Below are 18,884 nucleotides of genomic sequence, written 5' to 3' on the forward strand. Positions count from 1 at the left end.
ATTTAAAGTCTGTCAAATAAGTCCCCTCCCTCAGTTTGAACAAAGCAGAATGATTCACATTTGAAAACAATAGTTGAAGTTGCCAAGAGTATGGACAGGGGCGTCCTCATATTAGAAAGATGCACAGCGTCACTTCCAGAGGTAGATAGAGAAACTGGGTGTGCTACATGTTCAACAGTATTCTCTGAATGCTGGAAACTTCCAGGAGCATCTAGGCAGAGCATGAGCTTCCTCCTGGTTTCACTTTTAAATTCTTTCCTCACCTCTTTCCTGAACTTTCTCATTGCGTTTGTCCTGAAAGGCTCATGTCAGTTGCCCAGCTCGGCCCTGGACAGCACTTGGGCAGTCCGCTACCACTATGCCTCAGTGTGACCTGCAAGGTGGCATTGTTGGCATGGTTGCCGGTAATAACCTCTGTGCTTCTAAAGGCTGCCTCGGGGCAGCTGGTCCTGTGCAAAACTTCTTATTAATGAGCAGCCCTGACCAGAGTGTTGACTCTGTGAGTCATCTTCCTGAGACCCAAGGCAGGGATCAGGGCTCACCCCTCAGCTCAGAGCATTCCAGCCTTGCCTTCCTGAATGCTCCTGTTTGCAGTAAAGTGCACAGGATGGAAGTGGGTGTCCTGAGATACAGAGACCAGTTCCACGGAGGCAACTTCTCCTAGGCCCTGCCGTTTCCCTAGGAAGTTGGAATGTCATTTAGCTCAGTACTGTTATCATCCGCCTCCTGGTGGATGGAAGACTTGTGTGTAGTCTTGAAAACGTCTCTGATATAGAGAGGGATCCAGGATGGACTTCTTCCTCCACTCTGGGAAATGTGCTCTGCCTAGTATAAAACTGTTCTTCCATTTCCTGTGTGTGTTTTCACCTCTTAGAAGTGTGAGGGAAAAGATACCGTCTCCTTGAAGATAAATTTACCCCTCAGAAAACCCTTTTTCTCCCGCTTCCTTAGAAAGCTGGGGAAATGACAGAGCTAGAGAGGTCTCAGTCATCAAAGCTGAGCATGCAAAGAAGAGTTCCTGAATTCAGATTCCCAGCACACAGGTAAGATCTGGGCACTGTGGCATGCGATTGTGTTCCTAATGTTTGGGAGGCAGAGACAAGAGTGCCCTGGCCAGCTGTTCTTGCCTAATTTGTGATCTTCAGGCTCAGTGAGAGCCCCCATCTCGGAAATCAAAGTAAGGGTGAAAAAGGGAAATCACTGATATTGGCCCACACATGCATGTGCACACATAGAGAGCAGTGAGGTACTGACACATGGCGTCTACACACACATACACGTGCACACATAGAGAGCAATGGGGGTACTGACCCATGGCCTCCTCACACACATGTGTGTGCACACATAGAGAGCAGTGGGATATTGACCCATGGCCTCTACACACACATACACATACACACATAGAGAGCAGTGAGTGCAAGGAGCACTCAGATCACTATTCCCCGACTTTGTATTTCTCTTCTACAGCAGGTAACTTCCCTGTTTGAGGTGAATCTGGAGCCAGGACCCAGTCAAGTGACATGCTGGCATAAGATTGCATGACATGTTTGTGTGGGAGTCCTATGGTACAGGAATGTGGAAATCAGCATTTCAAGTGAATTATCCATCTTGAAATGAGCTAGCATTTCTTGTTTATTTCTCCTTTCTAGCTAATTATCAGCATCTTATTCTCAACTTTACAAGACGTGTGCTTAATACCATTTTAGTGTTTCCAGAAGTGATCCACCAAATAGATGCCTACAGCATAGCCTGGGAGGTCATTAGATTCAATAATCCATCATGGTCAGTAAATACTTTGAAGTCCTTTTATTAAAAGGAGCCACATAAATCCAAAGGACTACTATAATCAGGTCTAATGAGGTCAATGGTTTAAAGAGAGGCCTTTACATCGTATATAAAGCTCCTCTGCCAATCACCAGTACAGGGCAAAAGTAGACGAGGCAGGCGAGCCTAGGTGCTGGCATTTAAAAGCTTCCTTCTTGGTGGTGGAGCCACAGTGAGATCGGCACAGTTGAACAAAGCCAGAGGCACAGCAAGCCACTGCCTGATGGAGTCTCCAACTGCTGCGCCTGCGCTGTAGGACAATGCTCTAGTAAAGGCCATCAGTGCGTGAAATCTTAATCTACAGGTTGCTGCTGCTAAAGGCTTCTTCCACGGCGGGGAGACTTCCCCCCAGAGATTGCAAGGGAGGTAAGTGCTAGCTTCCTTCCTTCCATCCTGTAAAACACAGAGGGTGCTTTGGAAACGAAGCCAGGGGAAGAAGCCATTTGGGAAGAGACAGGATGCACCAGCCCTCTGCTAAGTGTGTGTGGGGTAAGGTATGCATAAGATGTGATTCTGTAGGAGTGAGCTAAGGTCGCGCACGCGTGCTGGGGTTGCAGGGATGCTGTCGCCGAGCTGGGACAGAGACGCTGACTTGGAAATGATTCCAAGCTTTTCAATTTATTCTTTCCCTTCCCCCCTTTGGTTTTTTTTTTCTTTCTTTCTTTCTTTCTTTCTTTTTTCCTTTTTTCTTCTTCGAGACAAGGTCTCTTTGTGTTATCCGTGGTTGTCCTGGACTTGCTTTGTAGACCAGGCTGGCCTCGAACTCACAACGATTCGCCTGCCTCTGCCTCCCAAGTGCTGGGATTAAAGGCATATGCCACCACTCCTGGCCCTCAATTTATTCCTTAAACAACAGGAACTTCCTGTTAGAAAAACCTTCAGGTTTCAAAATTAATGTTTCTGTTTCAAACCAGGACAGGTCTCAACAGATGAGTGTCATCACCATGGTGCCTTCCACGGTGTTCTGGGGCCTTCTAGCCCTCATTGGTAAGTAGCTGATTGGCTTTCCCCCTTTTTCTCAGCGTGTCTGTTTTCTAGCACAGTGAGAAAGGATAGGGATTACTCACAATTGAAGAGTGGGCTCTCTTGACCTGCTTGCTTATTACCCAATTACTTACTTTCTTTCTTTGTGAGTGTACATGTATGTGTGCACAGGTAGGTGTGAGTTTGCGCATGGGCACACATGCATGCAGGCACATACACACAGGGAGAGGTAAGAAGTGACATCAAATGTCTTCTTCCACCATTCTCCACCTTTTTTATTTTGGTTTGGTTTTTTGAGACAGGGTTTCTCTGTGTAGCCTTGGCTGTCCTGGACTCACTTTCTAGACCAGGCTGGTCTCGAACTCACAGCGATCCACCTGCCTCTGACTCTCTGAGTGCTGGGATTGCAGGTCTCCTCCTTATTGTTTTGAGTCAGGGTCTCTCACTGAACCTGGAGGTCCTGATTTGGCTAGGCTGCCTGTCAAGCTAACTCCTCAACAAACAGAAGTGAGCCGCCTCCCTATCCCTGACCAATGGCTTCTTTTGTTTTGTTTTGTTTTGTTTTTGAGACAAGGTTTCTCTGTGTAGCCCTGGCTATCCTGGAACTCGCTCAGTAGACCAGGCTGGCCTCTAACTCAGAGATCTGTGTGACTCTGCCTCCTGAGTGGCGGAACTAAAGGTGTGGGCCACCACTGACTGGCCCAACTGCTTCTTATTTTTAAGAGAGTCTTCTGCTTGCTAAGCGCACAAAGGGGATATTAGTGGGGATTTAAAACAATTAAATTCTAATTAGTCTATGTACTTTCTGACAGTGCACCTGTTTGGCTGGGTTTGTTGTAAAGAGGGATATGGAACAGTGCAAGAGTCAAGGCTCTTGAAGAGAAAACTTGGTGCCAGGCAGTGGGTGAATAAGAATTATTAAGTGGGAGCCGGGCATGGTGGCACACACCTTTAGTCTCAGCAGGTGGATCTCTGTGAGTTCGAGGCCAGCCTGGTCTACATAGTGAGTCTAGGACAGCCAAAAAAAAAAAAAAAAAAAAAAAAATCTTGAAAAACCAAAAGAAAAAAAAAGTATTCAATGAGTATATGTAGAGGGGAAAAATCCATCAGTGTGGGAGTTTAGAAGGAAAAATTCACATCCAGTCAGGAAGTTCAGAACTGAAGAGCTTTGGGGAAGGCCATGGAATGATTGGTGTATGGTGGTTTCATATGAGAAAGGGGGAGCCCGCTGGATAGAAGGAATTGACTCGGGAAGAGCACTGTGGTGAGACGCTGGGGAAGTGCTCGGGAGAGAGTGAGCTGCCAGTGAGGCCAGAAAAAAAAAAAGGATTCTTTTAATTTTTTTAACAATTATTTTCTTTTATGTGTCTGGTGTTCTGCCTGCCTGTGTATATGTGTTTATGCACCTTGTGTGTGCCTGTAGGGCAGAAGAGGCCATTGGCCACCCTAACCCTGCAATAGCAGATGGTTGTGAACCACTGTGTGGCCGCTGGGAACTGAACTCTGGACCTATAGAAGGTTAGTGGGACAGTGAGGGAGAGTGAATAAGAAGCGATGAGCCTGGGGTGGGGGCTCACACCTGTAATCTCAGCACTCAGGAGACTGTTGCAGAACTGCCACAGTCTGAAGTTAGCCTGGCTTCATAGTGAATTCCAGGCTAGCCTGGGCTACAGAGTGACATTTAAAAAAAAAAAAAGAAAAGAAAGAAAGAAAGAAAAGATACACAGATGGAAAAAAACAAGGAAAGAAAACATGGAAACAGTAGCCTAAGAAAAATGTAGACCCTTTGTAAGCAGTGTCCAGTTGTCATGATAGACTGAAGAGAAAGCACTTCCAAAATCTTCACTTCAAAACTTGGAAGTGGGAGCCCACCCCAAGAACAATAATTTGCAGTTCCTTGTGGTCAAAAGCAGAGAACGTGTTTTTAAATGTTTGCTCATTTCTAATTGCCAGTTGGGAGCAGAGCTGCCTAGCCACCATGCTAATTATCAGCCACTGAGCTATCTGTGCACAGGTGGAGGATGCCCACGTCTTAACAGAGCCGTGTGCCGATGATGTTAGCCCAAGCTGTAGAGAGCCCGTGGTCCCTGAAAGCAATGGCTCTCAAACATGCATAAAAGTCAGCTGAGAATGCTGCTAAAGTGCAGGCTCTTTCGCCTTTGGGCTAAAATTGCTGACTCAGTAGATCTGGCATGAGGAGCGCAGGGGCAAGCATCTTTTATAAGTACCCCAGGTTACTGTGACGACTGGGGATGAGTCTGTCAATATAGTTATAGTAATGTAAGGTAATGGGGGCTGAGGAATGAGGTGTGGGGGTGATTCTTTTTAATACAGGTGAATAAAAGGCTCTATGACAGAGCAATAGTTTTTGTGCTGAAGAGCAAACCTTCCTTCATGTTGAACACGCATTCTATTTCTGCAATAACCTCCACTCCCTTTGCTAAAGTAACTTTTGAAAAAAAAATAATATTTATTAATATAAACTATATATGTGTATACACACTATATATGTTTTTTTTTTCTCAAGACAGGGTTTCTTTGTGTAGCCAATAGTGATGCATGAAGCCAAGGCTTTGAGCACAGTATGTAGCCAAGAATGACACTGAACCCCTGCCCCCTATCCCCACTTCCACCTACTGAGTGTTTGGGTCACAGGCATGTGCTACCATTCCCAGTGTACAGCTTGCTGGTGATAAACCCAGGGCTTCGGGCAAGTTAGGCAAGCCCTCTACCAACTGAACTGCATTACCAGGTCTAAAAATTCTTTCGGCTGTAGAAAATTTCAACCCTACAAAACAGAGAATTGTACAGTCACCTTTCACAAAGCCATAACCAGCTTTAAAGGCATTAGACCTGTGCCACCCTTATCATACCCTCCCTCCTACCTTGCTTTATTCTCTGTGTGTGTGTGTGTGCATGTGCGTGTGTGTGTGTGTGTGCGCATGTGTGTGTGTGCATGTGTGTGTGTGTATGTGTGCGTGTGTGTGTGTGTGTGTGTGTGTGTGTGTGTGTGTGTCTTCTAGAGCAAACCCAACACGTCAAACCCTTTTGCCTGGGGCTGGAGAGACAGCTCAGCAGTTAGGAGCACTAGTTACTCTTCAAGAGGCCCCAGATCTGATTCCCAGCATCTCGTGGTGGCTCACAACTGTTTGTAACTCCAGTTCCAGGGATCCAATGCTTGGTGCACAGACATACAGGGAAGCAAAGCATCCATACACAGAAAGTAAAACAAAACACCAAACAAAACATTTCACAGCTGGGTGGTGGCAGCACATGTCTTTAATCCCAGCACTCGGGAAGCAGAAGCAGGCGAATCTCTGTGAGTTCGAGGCCAGCCTGGCCTACAAAACGAGTCTAGGACAGCAAGGCTACACAGAGAAACCCTGACTCTAATCCAAAAGAAAAAAAAAAAAAGAAGTGTTTCAACACAACTGTTCTTTTTAGTGTGTTTGAGCCTCATTCACATTTAATGCTGCATTCGTTTTTCTCCACGCATTCTGTTTATGTATTTTACTGATCACTTGACGTTTGAACATATCTGAAAGCTGTGCAGAAGCGTAGACACTGGAGGAGTTGCACTCCAAACAGAACCCCCTGTGCAAAGGATTGTGGGAGAAGCCTGCCCGTATGCTTGAGGATGAGCACAGGGAGTGATTGAGAATGAGGGGAGGGGAGGCTGGGGAGGAGCTACGGGTCAGATGAAGCAAAGTAGAGGGGAACTAAGTAATGAGTACTTGGCCATACGTGCAAGACTTAGCTTGAGCACTCGGGAGGCAGAGGCAGCCGGATCTCTGTGAGTTCGAGGCCAGCCTTGTCTACAAAGAGAGTTCCAGGACAGCCAAGGCTACACAGAGAAACCCTATGTCGAAAAACCAAAACTAACTAACTAACTAAGACAAAGACTTGGCCATCTCTCTGAGTGATGACAGAAAGCCAGGAAGGTTAAGAAAGAAGACCGAAAAAATAAAAAATAAAAGAAAGAAGACCGATATGTGCCATATATGTTCCCAGGGTCACTCTGGTGGAGAATAGACTCTAAACAGTAGAGCAGGAAGGCCAGCCAGGAGGCCTATGCAGTACCAGGCAAGCAATGGCACTGTCTTGGTGGCAGAGAAGCAAGCAGGCAGAGGGCCAGCTTCTGCATGGAATTCTTTGTTCTGTAGTTTCATCCCCAAACCAGGTACCTCAAATATTACATGCTCCTGTGTTAGGGGAACCCACTATTCCTTCAGTTAGATGTACAGTTGTTCCTGAGAACCGGGGTGTTGGCTTTATGACTCCTGTGAATACCAAAATCTGAGGGTGCTCCACCCTTTATCCAAATAAAAGGGAGCACGATCTGCACAGAACCTACACAGCACTTGTATTTTAAGTCATCTTCTGCACACTATGTAAATAGTTCCTATTTCTTAAGGAATGATCAGAAAAGTTAGCCTTACATGGTTGTGCAGGCATGATATATTCCATTTGGGTTGGTTGAATTCCCTGATGCAGGAACCAAAGTCTGGTAAGGCCATTGATATTTACCACACGCACTGTAGGCACAAGATAGGCCAGTAAAGGCCTACAGAAGGTAACTGTGTGCTAATTCTGCTCTGCGCACCACGTAGAAACCCGTTTTTCTCACAGCGCATGATGGCTTGCTGGCTTCTGCTTTCATCATGCAGGTGATCTCTCTCAGCGTCCCTATTCACGCGGTGCTTTTGCTGCCTAACTCAGGTCCATTCACAACTCTATGCGCGAATGCGAGAGAGTGGGTGGGTTACGTTTGTGTTTTCGTTGCTTTTTAAGTAATGGTTTTACTAAGTTTTAAAAGAATTTTATATATGCGTGTAATACACTCATAGTCTGCCTAGATCCACACCCACATCCTTCCTATTTTGTCCTCTTTTAAAACAGTTTTTAATTTTTTGAGAATTTCATGTATTGTTGTATTTACACCATTTCTACCCTCCCCTCCAAATCCTCTTGTGTCCTCCCCTACTCCTCCTCAAATTCAAGACATCTTCTCCTTTACTGTTGTTATATGTATGTACACACACACACACACACACACACACACACACACACACACACACACCTTGCTAAATCCATACATATATTTTGCAGAATTTTACTTTAAAATACTTTAAAAAATGTAATCCTTGGAATTGATTTGAAGCCAGGCAGTGGTGGCACACACCTTTAATCCCAGCAGTTGGGAGGCTGAGGCAGGTGGATCTTTGTGAGTTCTAGGCCAGCTTGGTCTACAGAGAGAGAGTTCCAGAATGGCTAGAGCTGTTACACAGAGAAACCTTATATCAGAAAAAGAAAGAAAGAAAGAAAGAAAGAAAGAAAGAAAGAAAGCCAAATCAAATAGAATTTCTTTGGTTTCCTAATAAAGTAAATAGTAGAAATAAGAGTTTTGTTTGTTATATGCCTGATTCTAGAAAAGTAAAGTCTTTCTATTGTTATATTCACTGTGGACCAGGCTGACATTGAACTCACAGAGATCTGCTTGTCTTTGCCTCCTGGGATTAAAGGCATGAGCCACCACTCTAAAAATTATTAGCATGATTGAGACAATACAATTATCTTTAAAAAACATTGTTTGTTTGGAGGAAGGAAAGGGAGAATGACATAACTATATTATAATCTTAAAAATAAAAATAATTAAAAATCACTAAAACTACAATATAATGAGCCTTGAAACAATGTTAAGAAAACATCACAGCAATATGGAAATAATGTCATTTTTCTTTTAGTAGTGGGATCCGAAACAGAACTAAGTACGTTACCATTGCACAGTAGAAAAGAGACATATTTGACATAAGTTGTTATGGTAACTTAAACCATTTGCTCCTAATGTCATCAAATGGATTCAGGACCTTAGCCTATACCAACATGACACAACTGAGAGTCACAGAAGCACTCACAGCACCTTCTTGTTTTTCTAAACAATGGCAAAGGTTTCGCTTAACTGTGGACAGCGCCAGAAATGTTTATATTAGAAGTTGCTTTAAGACTTTCACTATGTCTGTGGTGGGCAGGGACATGGTTCGGAGCTAGAGAACACGCTTCACACGTGGGAGGCCTGGGTTTGATCCCAGGACTGGGAGGAAAATCCTGCGGCCACTTGCATTCTGTTGAGGACTGCAATACACACACACACACACACACACACACACACATATGTACACCGATTTCCACACACATTTCCATGCTCCTCTGAAATAAAGTCCAGAACTTAAAACAAAATTTCAAATGAAGTTTGAGGGCTGGAGAGATGGCTCAGTGGTTAAGAGCACTGTCTGCTCTTCCAAAGGACCCGGGTTCAATTCCCAGCACCCACATGGCAGCTCACAACTGTCTGTAATTCCAGTCCAAAAGGATCTGACACCCCACACCAATGCACATAAAATAAAATTAAATAAATTATTTAAAAAAACAGAAATTTGCAATCAAATGGGAAAGGGGCCACTGTTGCTTTGTTGGATGAATTCTTGGCAGGGAAAGGAGTTGAGCAGGATAAGCTATGATCTCCATACTGTTGCATAGCTTTCGTGTGTGTGTGTGTGTGTGTGTGTGTGTGTGTGTGTGTGTGTGTGTGTGTTCAGGTCAAGCAATAGTTTCTGGCAGGCTTTACATAAGTACTCATTCTGCCTTCCAGGCACTTCCAGGGGCTCATACCCTTTCACCCACCCCGTAAACCCTCACCTGCATCATCGCCTGTACCATGGCTGCTACGGAGACATCATGACCATGGAGACTTTCGGGGCCCCCTGTGACATAAACAGTCTGATGTACTGTGGTAGGTACAAACTAGAGCGGGGTCCTGTCCCCCATCACCACTACCATTTGCAGAGTTTTTCTTAGGAGGTAATACATTTTGAAAGGGTACCAACATTACAATAACAATTATGAATCAAAATTAAAAGTTAAAAATAGGCTGGGTGTGGTAGCACACACTTTGATCCTAACTCTCCCCAGTCAGAGGAAAATGGATCTGAGGTGTATACCAGTGGTTCTCAACCTGTCGCTTGTGACCTATTTGGGGTGGGGGTGGGGTGTCAAACAAATCTTTCACAGAGGTCACATATCAGGTATTTGTTACTATTCATAACAGTAGCAAAAATTATAGTTATGAAGTAGCAATGAAAACAGGTTTACGGGTGGGGGGGCGCGAGTCACCACAACACGAGGAACTGTATTAAAGGCTTGCCGCATTTAGGAAGGCTTAGAACCACTGCTCTGTATTTTGAGTTCTAAGTCAACCAGGGCTACACAGTAAGACTCCGTCTCCAAAAAATAGAAAGTTAAGAAAGAAAGAAAAAGCCGGGCGGTGGTGGCGCACGCCTTTAATCCCAGCACTCGGGAGGCAGAGGCAGGTGGATCACTGTGAGTTCGCGGCCAGTATGGCCTGCAATGCGAGTCCAGGACAGCCAAGGCTACATAGAGAAACTCTGCCTCGAAAAACAAACAAACAAACAACCCCTCCCAAAAGAAAGAAAGAAAGAAAAAGTCCTAGCCAACCTTACAAACTGCTTTTCCTTTTTTCTCTTTTCTCCTGGTTTTTTCCAAACCATGTCTACCACTGCGAAACCATTCCATAAATAAGAGGGTTCAGTTTGGGTTTTGTTGTGTCTAGCTCACGGTTCAGCATGACGATTCTAAGCAGAGCTTCTTGCTCTGGATGCTTCTCTCCTTCCTCAAACGAGGTCGCATGTAAGCCCCTGTTCTCGGGGCATAGACCAGATGCTCAACAAAGTCATCTCACCTTCCCGCATAGAGCTAGCTGGTTGCAGAGCCAGGTTAAAACAGACTTCTGCCCCCCCCCCCCATGCACATCAGTGCAGGAAGGAGGGGGGAGAAATAGCCACAGCGGCTCCTGCAGGGTTGGTGACCCTGCTGGGTTTCTGCGGTTAGAGAGGTCCCAAAGCTATTAGGAGTGTTTTGGGCAAGGGGCGCGGTCATATGCTGTGGGTGTGGCCATACGTGTGGGCGTGGCCATATGCTGTGGGCGTGGTCAGAAGCTGAGGCTGAATTTGTAGACTTTCCCAGTATATCTCTTCCGCAGTGGAGGAAACAGCTTCTTTTCATTGGATATAGGGGTCCACGGTTCGGAAATGTTTGCCGAGATGGACTTGAAAGCCATAAGGCCTTACCGGGTCCTCATCAAAGAAGTAGGACAGAGGCACTGCATTGACCCAGCTGTCATCGCAGCCATCATCTCCAGGGAAAGCCACGGTGGAGTCGTCCTGCAAAATGGCTGGGACCATAAGGGGCAGAGATTTGGCTTGATGCAGGTAGGGTGCCTGAGACTTCCCGTCAACCTAACATCATATCCACTCGCAGAAGTTCGGCCCAGACTCAAAGTCCATTCCAGAAACGAACACCCGAGTGACTGGGCATACCTATGTAGCAGCCAGCACACTTTGCTGTGACGGTGACGCATCTGTGGTGTTTCATTCAAGGCAGCCATGGGGGCACTTCTTTAAAATGTTTCCTGTGTACTGTAACTACACCATCTCAACTATACCTGTATCTAACATAGACAACATGAGCTATACTTCGACCGGGAAATTTTTATAAAGGTTATTATTAACTTTTATAAAACGGCAATAATAATCGTTGTCCTCTTGGGGCTCCCGAAGAAGTAAAATTCACAAACACGAATCGAAATGCCACAATCAAGCCCGGCTTTGTCCATCTCTGTTCATTTGGATCACCTGGACAGAGGGGAGCCTAACAATTTAGATACTTGTTTCCAGGCCTCTTATTTGTTTGTTTGGAGGCAGCATCTCATTCTGTAACTCTGGCCAACCAGACACTTGCTTTGTATTCCATGCTGGCCTGGAGCTTGTGCCTGCTGCCTCTGCCTCCCCCATGCTGGGTTTATGTGTCACCAAGCCTGGCTAGAAACAATATTATATTTGAATTGCCTGCATATAACTATTTTCATGGAGACTGTCTAGAGGTTGGAAACCAATTATTTTTCCTTCTCCTCCCTTCCCCCTTCCTCCTTTGCCATATGAGAATGCACCTAGTGAGCCTCTCTCACACCAGGCTTTCTCTGTCTCTCTTGTCTATGAAGGACAAGGCATTAGAATATAGACTTTTGTGGATCAAAAGAAAGATGCCAAAGCCAGTGTGTGAACTCTACTACAGCGGGGGAGGGGAGGACACCTAGGGATAGCAGAAAGTATGCTGCCTTGCCCAGATACTGACGTGATTGTTTGAATTTTCTAGCTTGATAAAAAATTGTATCATCCTATTGGTTCCTGGGACAGCAAAGAACACCTTCTACAGTCTGCTGGGATTCTAGCAGAAAAACTTAAGGCAATCCAGAGGAAATTCCCCACGTGGAATGCGGTCCAGCACCTCAAAGGTAAGCCCCTTGCCTAGCGCCTTCTTTAAAGGAGCGGTGACTGAGACTACTAAGAGCCACTGTGCCCCAGGTCCCCTGGGAGCATCCACACTGGGCTGGCTAGAAGGGAGCCCAGCCAAAGGATGCATTAGCAACCTGTGAGCCACACAACTTTCACATCCTTTACCCTCCTGGAAGGGATTTTGTTTTAATTGTACCTCTGATTAACTATTAAGCGATTGAATGACACCTTAAGCATCAACACAATGGTTATAAACAGTGTTTACAGTCTCATATTTTTTCCTCCTGAGCTAACACCATTTTTTTCCAAATTGTGTGAATAAACTTTTGCTGTGAGAAATTTCAGAGCTTCAAATAACTTGAGAAGTCGAAGTGAAAACTCAGAGCCCCTCAAGTTAGGAAGCTCCCAGATGGAACTCGCCCCACCACCATGTTTTTGTTTGTTTTGTCTTCAGAGACACTGACATAGCCAGCAATCACAGGCAGAAAAACTTTTTCTTTCCATCCATCCAATCACACCAATTCCCCAGTCTGCCTCTTACAGGATCAGGATTCTTCTATATTCACATGCACTCTCTTCCCATTCTTTAATAGTCAGAACTCAAAGAGTTTTCTATTCCCATCTCTTCAAAGGCAGGAATGACAACATCCACAGAAAGCACAAACTTTTAAATATATCAATAATGACTGAAGATAAGCTTCTAGGGGCAGACAGCGCATGCATGTACACAAGCCCTCGCGAGAAGTCATGAGAGATCTTGGGAACTTTACACTCAGTGAGGAACCATTTCTGGTACATAAGGGGTGCTTTAAAAACATGTTGGATGAACAAATGAATTCATGAGTGAACTGTTGAATAAATGAGAAAATGCTACGATCGATCTTGTATTAGTTCTGCCAGATCAGAGAACAGAAACTCACTCCTCTGGACTATTTGCCTGAAGGGTGATGGCGAGTTGACAGTCCTGCGTGCTCACATCTTACTTTTGCTGGCAGCTAATGTTGGAATCTAACCTGTGTGTCTCATTTCAGGTGGTCTGACTGCTTTCAAGTCAGGAACGGACGCTATTGTCACTCCTGAAGACATAGAAGCTGACTTAGCCGATGATGTTATTGCCCGAGCTAAATTCTACAAAAGACACGGCTTCTAGGTGGAGTGAGTGTGGTGAGGTTCTCAGCTGGTCCCTCTTCCAAAATTCAATAGTAGCTCAATGCACTCAATACAAGCAAAGAAATGGTTATAATTAATAAAAGTAGAAACATAAGAAAAAGGAGAGAAAGAAGAGGGGTGAGGACGTAGTTGAGGTGGTTGAGCTCATGCTTAGCATGTGCGAGGCCCCAGGTTCCATCTTCATCACAAGGAAAAGAAAGAGCCAGAACTTCACATGTGGTTCCTAGGAAACATACATACACATAATTTCTTTGCGGTCAGTGTGAATATCATGGCACGTGGCATGTGTGTCTTCTAGCCCATGAGTTTAATGATCACCTCTACCCTGTCTACCAGAATTACTAATGAGAAGTGAGCAAGCCTTTGTCCCTTTCCCAGTATCCAGCCAGTTGCTAGGGTTCTGCTCATGAGATGTGTCCGTCTCCGATCCACCATGGGGCAGTAGATTGGGGAGGACACAGTTCTCTAGGAGACGGTGCTGGTTTGGTTGCCTTTCAGCTTCTGAGCCAAAGTTTTACCATCCTTCCTTTAGCCACTTTGGGAAGATCCAGGTGAACCGTTCTCTGCCTAATCACCACTCAACCTCACCCGAAGAAGGGGCCCAGATCAGTAGTGGGGATTATTATTTTTGAGACAAGGTCTCACTCTATATCCCAAGCTGTCCTCAAACTCATTGAAATCCTCCTGCCTCCAGAATCCCAAATTCTGGAATTGTAGCTGTAGGCCACCATGCCTGCTGTGTAATCATCACTTAGGACTTGACAGGGCCCAAGCTCTACCAGCTTTTGAGTGTTCTAGTCCCAGCATGTGCTCATCTGAGATGTTCTTCAGATGGCCACGCTGCTCCGGGATGATCTCTTCTGGCTTTCACCCTGGAAGCACTAATTTCATCCAACACCAGGCCCTGTGATGTCACAATTGCAAAGATAGCTAATGTGTAGGCCGGATAACCTTCAAGTGCTTGTAAAATAAGAAATAGTTCACTGGCTTACTCCTTGAATCTGCTTCCCCAGGCTTACTGTTCCAACCGTCACACAGAGGTGTCCTAAAGGAGGCCATGTATAAAGATCTCTTGGTTTGTTTTCCTCAGAACCAGACCTGTGACAAAAATGTGGGTGTAAGGGATGGGGGGGTGGTGGTGGTCACTGTTATAAAGTGGTGCAGTGGTAAGGAGTGAGTGAATAGCAGATGTCACCAAGCCAGCTACCCTAGGTGACAAGGGGACTCAACCTTGCAGGAAAGCAGTGAGCAACTGTGCCAAGCACTCACCGTACAACTGCCCACTACGCAGGCGCAGGAGTGGAGCCTCTGGCCCTCTGATGGTCAGCAGTTGAGGTGCCCTCCTGCAGGGAGAGGGTGTAGTTTATTGCTAGTCTGGTCTGGTAAATATAGACTCTCGTGTAAACTCCCAGGAGTGAGAAGCTACAGGCATAACAGGAAGACCAAGTGAGAATCCCGAGAGGCTAAGCGGCACAGGAGGCCCTGGCATGTCCAATTCACACGGCACGAAATGCCGCTCCAGCATTTCCTGTTTCCATCTCTGACTGAGGACCGACCATGTTACTGATAATCTGGAAAGAATACACCTGCCTGTCATGAGCCCTGGCCCCTGGGCCAATCTTCTGCAGAATCTATTAGAGTGGCTAATTAGACACAGCTGAACCATCTGAGTCCATCCTCCTCCCACCCAGGAATTTACTGAGAGCACTGCCTATCCTGAGATGTTAATCCAAAAACATGTACCATTAAACGTCCTTGTCTTCAGCCATCTCAGTTTTCTTTATATCTGTTGCCTGTGTTCCTTTCAGACATACTGATTGTGGGTCAGGTTTCTCATTGTAAAGTTTATTTTTCACTTTTAACGTTTTCTCCAAATTGAGGTGAGCAGGACTGCTTGGAGCTGGAGTGGCCCCCAAAGCCCACACATTACTCGGTCCCAACTTGGCCTTTAAGAGATGGGGTCTACATGTCCCCCGGATGGGGAGACCTGGTGGCACTCAGAGGAAGGATAGCTAGTTACCAAGAAGAGACTTGATATTCTGAGAGCATATATAGGGGGAGGAGGTCTCCCTCAGTCACAGACATAGGGGAGGGGAGAAGGGGAGAAACGGGAGGAAACAGGGGAAGGGCTAACAATCGAGATGTAATATGAATAAATTAATAATAATAATAAAAAAAAAGATGGGGTCTAGCCATGGAGGGCACACCCTGGAAGTGACATCAAGTCCCAGCCCCTCCCACTTCCCTCCATCCCTTCCCTACTGGGGTAGGTCGGGAAATGTGGAAACATTGCACTGATAAAGCTTTGTGTTTTCTCTTATACACCATCTGAATAAGTGTGTTTTTAAAAAATTGTCTTGCTATGCAGCCCAGGCTGGCCTCAGACTCCTAAGTCTTTTGCCTTAATCTCACAGTGCTAGGATTACAGGTGTGCCCTGTCACACAGGCTCATGTGAAAACTACACCCATTTGTATTTCTTTGTAATTACTGCACTTAGGATAATTATCTTGATCAACTAACAATGTTTTCCATACAAGGAAACCACCAAATGGAATATAAAGATTTAGTGCCTAAGATCACTTATTTCATATCTTACTAATTGCCGATGCCATTTTAAGGGTAAGCTTCTTCATTTGGTGACCAGTGTCTTATATCTGACTTTTATGAGAAAATGGTCAGATGGTCACCAGAGGCCAGACAAACGCAGGCCAAAGCACATAAACCTAAGTGAGACAGGAAGTCTTCCTGAGAGACAGGAAGTCAGGACCAAGGACCTGGTGTTTACAACGTTCTGCGACCAGTGAAACAGAGGAACCCAGTCTGAAGAGCTTGTCACCCACAGAGCCCTCCCTTGGCGTACACTACCAGATGGAGTTGTTTCAGCTGGTGCACTGTGAGGAGCCGTAGCTCCTGCCCCCTCCAAGCCACACATGTAACTTCTCTCTTCCTTGAGAGGGGCGAGGCCTGTGGTTTGCTCTGGCCAGCAGCCTGTGACCTGGAGATGGCTCTGCATGGCCTGCTTTACACGCTTACACATGCCTGCTTTACACGCTTACACGTGTCTGTGTTGCTACAGCACACGTTCCTGCTTTACATGCCTCCAGTGTTGGTCTCAGAGAGGCAACTTTCCATCAGTTCCACAGTCACAAAGAAGTGAATTCTGCCAACAAGCTCAGAGTCTGGAAGCAGATCCCAGCTCAGTCCTAACTCTGAAAACCTAACATTATTAACAGGAACTATTTACTGCAGCTTTGTGAGACTCTACATGGTTCTCAACCTGTGGGTCATGACCCCTCTAGGGTTGAATGACCTTTTCACAGGGGTCACCTAAGACCACTGGAAAGCACAGGTATTTGTATTTCAATTCTTAACAGTAGCAAAATTACAGTTATGAGGTAGCAACGAAAATAATTTTATGGTTGGTGTCACGACAACACGAGGACCTAGAATTAAAGGGTCACAGCATCAGGCAGACTGAGAACCACTGATCTAAGCAGTCTGCCCAGCTAGGCTGTGACCACACTTCTGACTCGCAGAAACCATGTGTTGCAAGCTGTTTTGCCTGTGTAAGGACAGCCAGCCCCCACAGTAGCCCATGCCCTGCGGAACTGTTTCTTCTTTAGACCCTCCAGCTGTGTGCTGTTGGGGTTAGGATTATTACCCAAACTGTACCCTTTAGACAAACCAATGTGGTTTCTTCCGATCTCCAATTAACATTAACCAGAGGGATGACACAAAACGGTTCCTATATAGACAGGTGTTTCCACGCACACTGGAGGCAGGGGCATGTTCCATGGCAGTATGCAGGTAGGTTTCGCTCCAACTAGATAGCATTTAAAAGTGGTTTTGGGCTCCTATTTCCTCCATGTTATACACATGCCAGACATTCCATACTTACAGTTAAAACTGCAATCACCTTTGAGTTCATTAATAGATAAAATCTGGTATTAGGCCCATAGTTCAAATGACACTTGTACCTTAATGAGGTACTCTACATTACGACTTGTCACAGGACACTAGGACAAATAAGTATGCTAATGTTGGTGAGGACAAAGAAAAACACAGGGCTACTTGAGAACAGGTTCCCACTACTCAGTCTCCTCTAGAATTCTTAAAACATCCTATTTTTCCAGTTGTCTGAAAAAGAGAGATGAAATGATTTACCTGGGCTGGAGAGACAGTTCAGCAGTTACAAGCACATGCTGTTCTCCCTGAGTGTTGGGAGCCGAGAGACCCTGGCTGAGCTGAGAGACCCTGGTTGCGTTGAACTCCAGCTGACCCTTTCCAGCCAGCCTATACAGAAAGAACTTATCAAACATTTTGCCTGGCAACGGACAAACTGCAAACGTCGTGCTTGGCCCCAGGAGAGGGAACTTGGCCCTGAGAAAAGGAACACTCAGTGTACCGTGGCTTTGTAGCCTTTCACAGGAGTCACGGTACATGAACATCTGACATGCTGTGGTCTCTGGGAGAGGGCCGCAGGGCCACCTGTCTCCTCCCCCTGCCCCACACATTGTCCCAGGGGTTCCTACCACGGAAGATTCTGTACTTTCCCACTGCTCTCCCTCCTTCCCCCGCCCTTCCTGAAGCACACTTTAAAAATCATACACCTGCTTTCAGTAAATGACTCTTGATAAGACAACCTTTCAAGAGTCGTGTCTCTCTCCTGCCCTATTCTTCATTTACAGGCCGCGACCCCCTTCGAGAACCCGAATAACTAAACCCGCGGGATGGGGACAGTGGCGCCCAGACGTGGTTGTCGAAGTACGGGTCGCCCCACGGACAGATTAAGATCGCGATCGCCCCTGTGACTTCATGGTGGTCACCGCTCGCCCGGCCGCTTCAACTATTAGGTGAGTCATCTGTCCAATTTCTCAGAATGGGTAAAATTTTGTCTAAAGAGGCAGAATTCATCAAAGGCCTCAAAGACTCACTCAGAGAGAGAGGCATAAGGGTTAAAAAGAAACATTTGGTTGAATTTTTCATTTTTGTCGATGAGAAATGCCCCTGGTTCATTATTGATGGGCTGACCATAGATTCACACAAATGGCAGCGAGTCGGTCGTGATTTAAATGTCCTCATAACTAGGGATGGGAATGAGGCCCTAGGACACAACATTTTTTCATACTGGGGTCTCATTCGTGACATTATTCAAGCCTCCGATTCGGAGACTGGACACAAACAACTCCTTTCTGTTGTAGAGTACTGTCTCAAGTCTTCCCTGCCGCCTTCTCGCTCCTCCTCTCGCACCTCTGCTCCTGCCTCCTCTATGGAACACAGCTATTCCTCTTTCTGCGCACCTGTTATCCCTCTTAACAGTAAGAATTCCAAGACTGCCTCTCCATCCACTACAAAGTCTTCTGTGCCCCCTGCTGTCCTTTTTGTTAATCCTGGAGATTCCCTTAACCCTGACGACGCCGCAGCCCTTGAAGAAAAAGCCACTGGAGATCATTCTGAAGAGTGGCCACCTCCTACAGCTTCACCCCGTAAACTGCAGCCTCCTGTCCTCCCCTATAATCAATCTCCTTCCTGCTGAT

General features: G+C 45.8%; 1 protein-coding gene across 1 annotated transcript; it reads left to right on the forward strand.

The window, feature by feature from the left end:
* Nucleotides 1–358: 358 nt before the first annotated feature.
* Nucleotides 359–13,332, forward strand: Lyg2 (lysozyme g2). The gene is made up of 8 exons (XM_051152658.1): nucleotides 359–499; nucleotides 2,129–2,190; nucleotides 2,681–2,811; nucleotides 7,438–7,565; nucleotides 9,439–9,598; nucleotides 10,897–11,093; nucleotides 12,037–12,175; nucleotides 13,208–13,332. The coding sequence occupies exons 1-8, from the start codon at nucleotides 359–361 to the stop codon at nucleotides 13,324–13,326; spliced, it is 1,077 nt and encodes a 358-aa protein (XP_051008615.1). The 3' UTR covers nucleotides 13,327–13,332.
* Nucleotides 13,333–18,884: the final 5,552 nt, after the last annotated feature.

Source organism: Acomys russatus, chromosome 11 (assembly GCF_903995435.1).
Source record: "Acomys russatus chromosome 11, mAcoRus1.1, whole genome shotgun sequence".
Classification (NCBI taxonomy): Eukaryota; Metazoa; Chordata; class Mammalia; order Rodentia; family Muridae; genus Acomys; species Acomys russatus.

Bases quoted from the DNA above. Each gene is read 5' to 3' on its own strand.
- Lyg2 (XM_051152658.1), top strand. From the start codon at position 359: ATGCCTCAGTGTGACCTGCAAGGTGGCATTGTTGGCATGGTTGCCGGT. The intron at 2,812-7,437 runs GTAAGTAGCTGA...TTTTTCTCACAG, and splicing joins GGGCCTTCTAGCCCTCATTG to CGCATGATGGCTTGCTGGCT. The intron at 9,599-10,896 runs GTAGGTACAAAC...CATTGGATATAG, and splicing joins AAACAGTCTGATGTACTGTG to GGGTCCACGGTTCGGAAATG.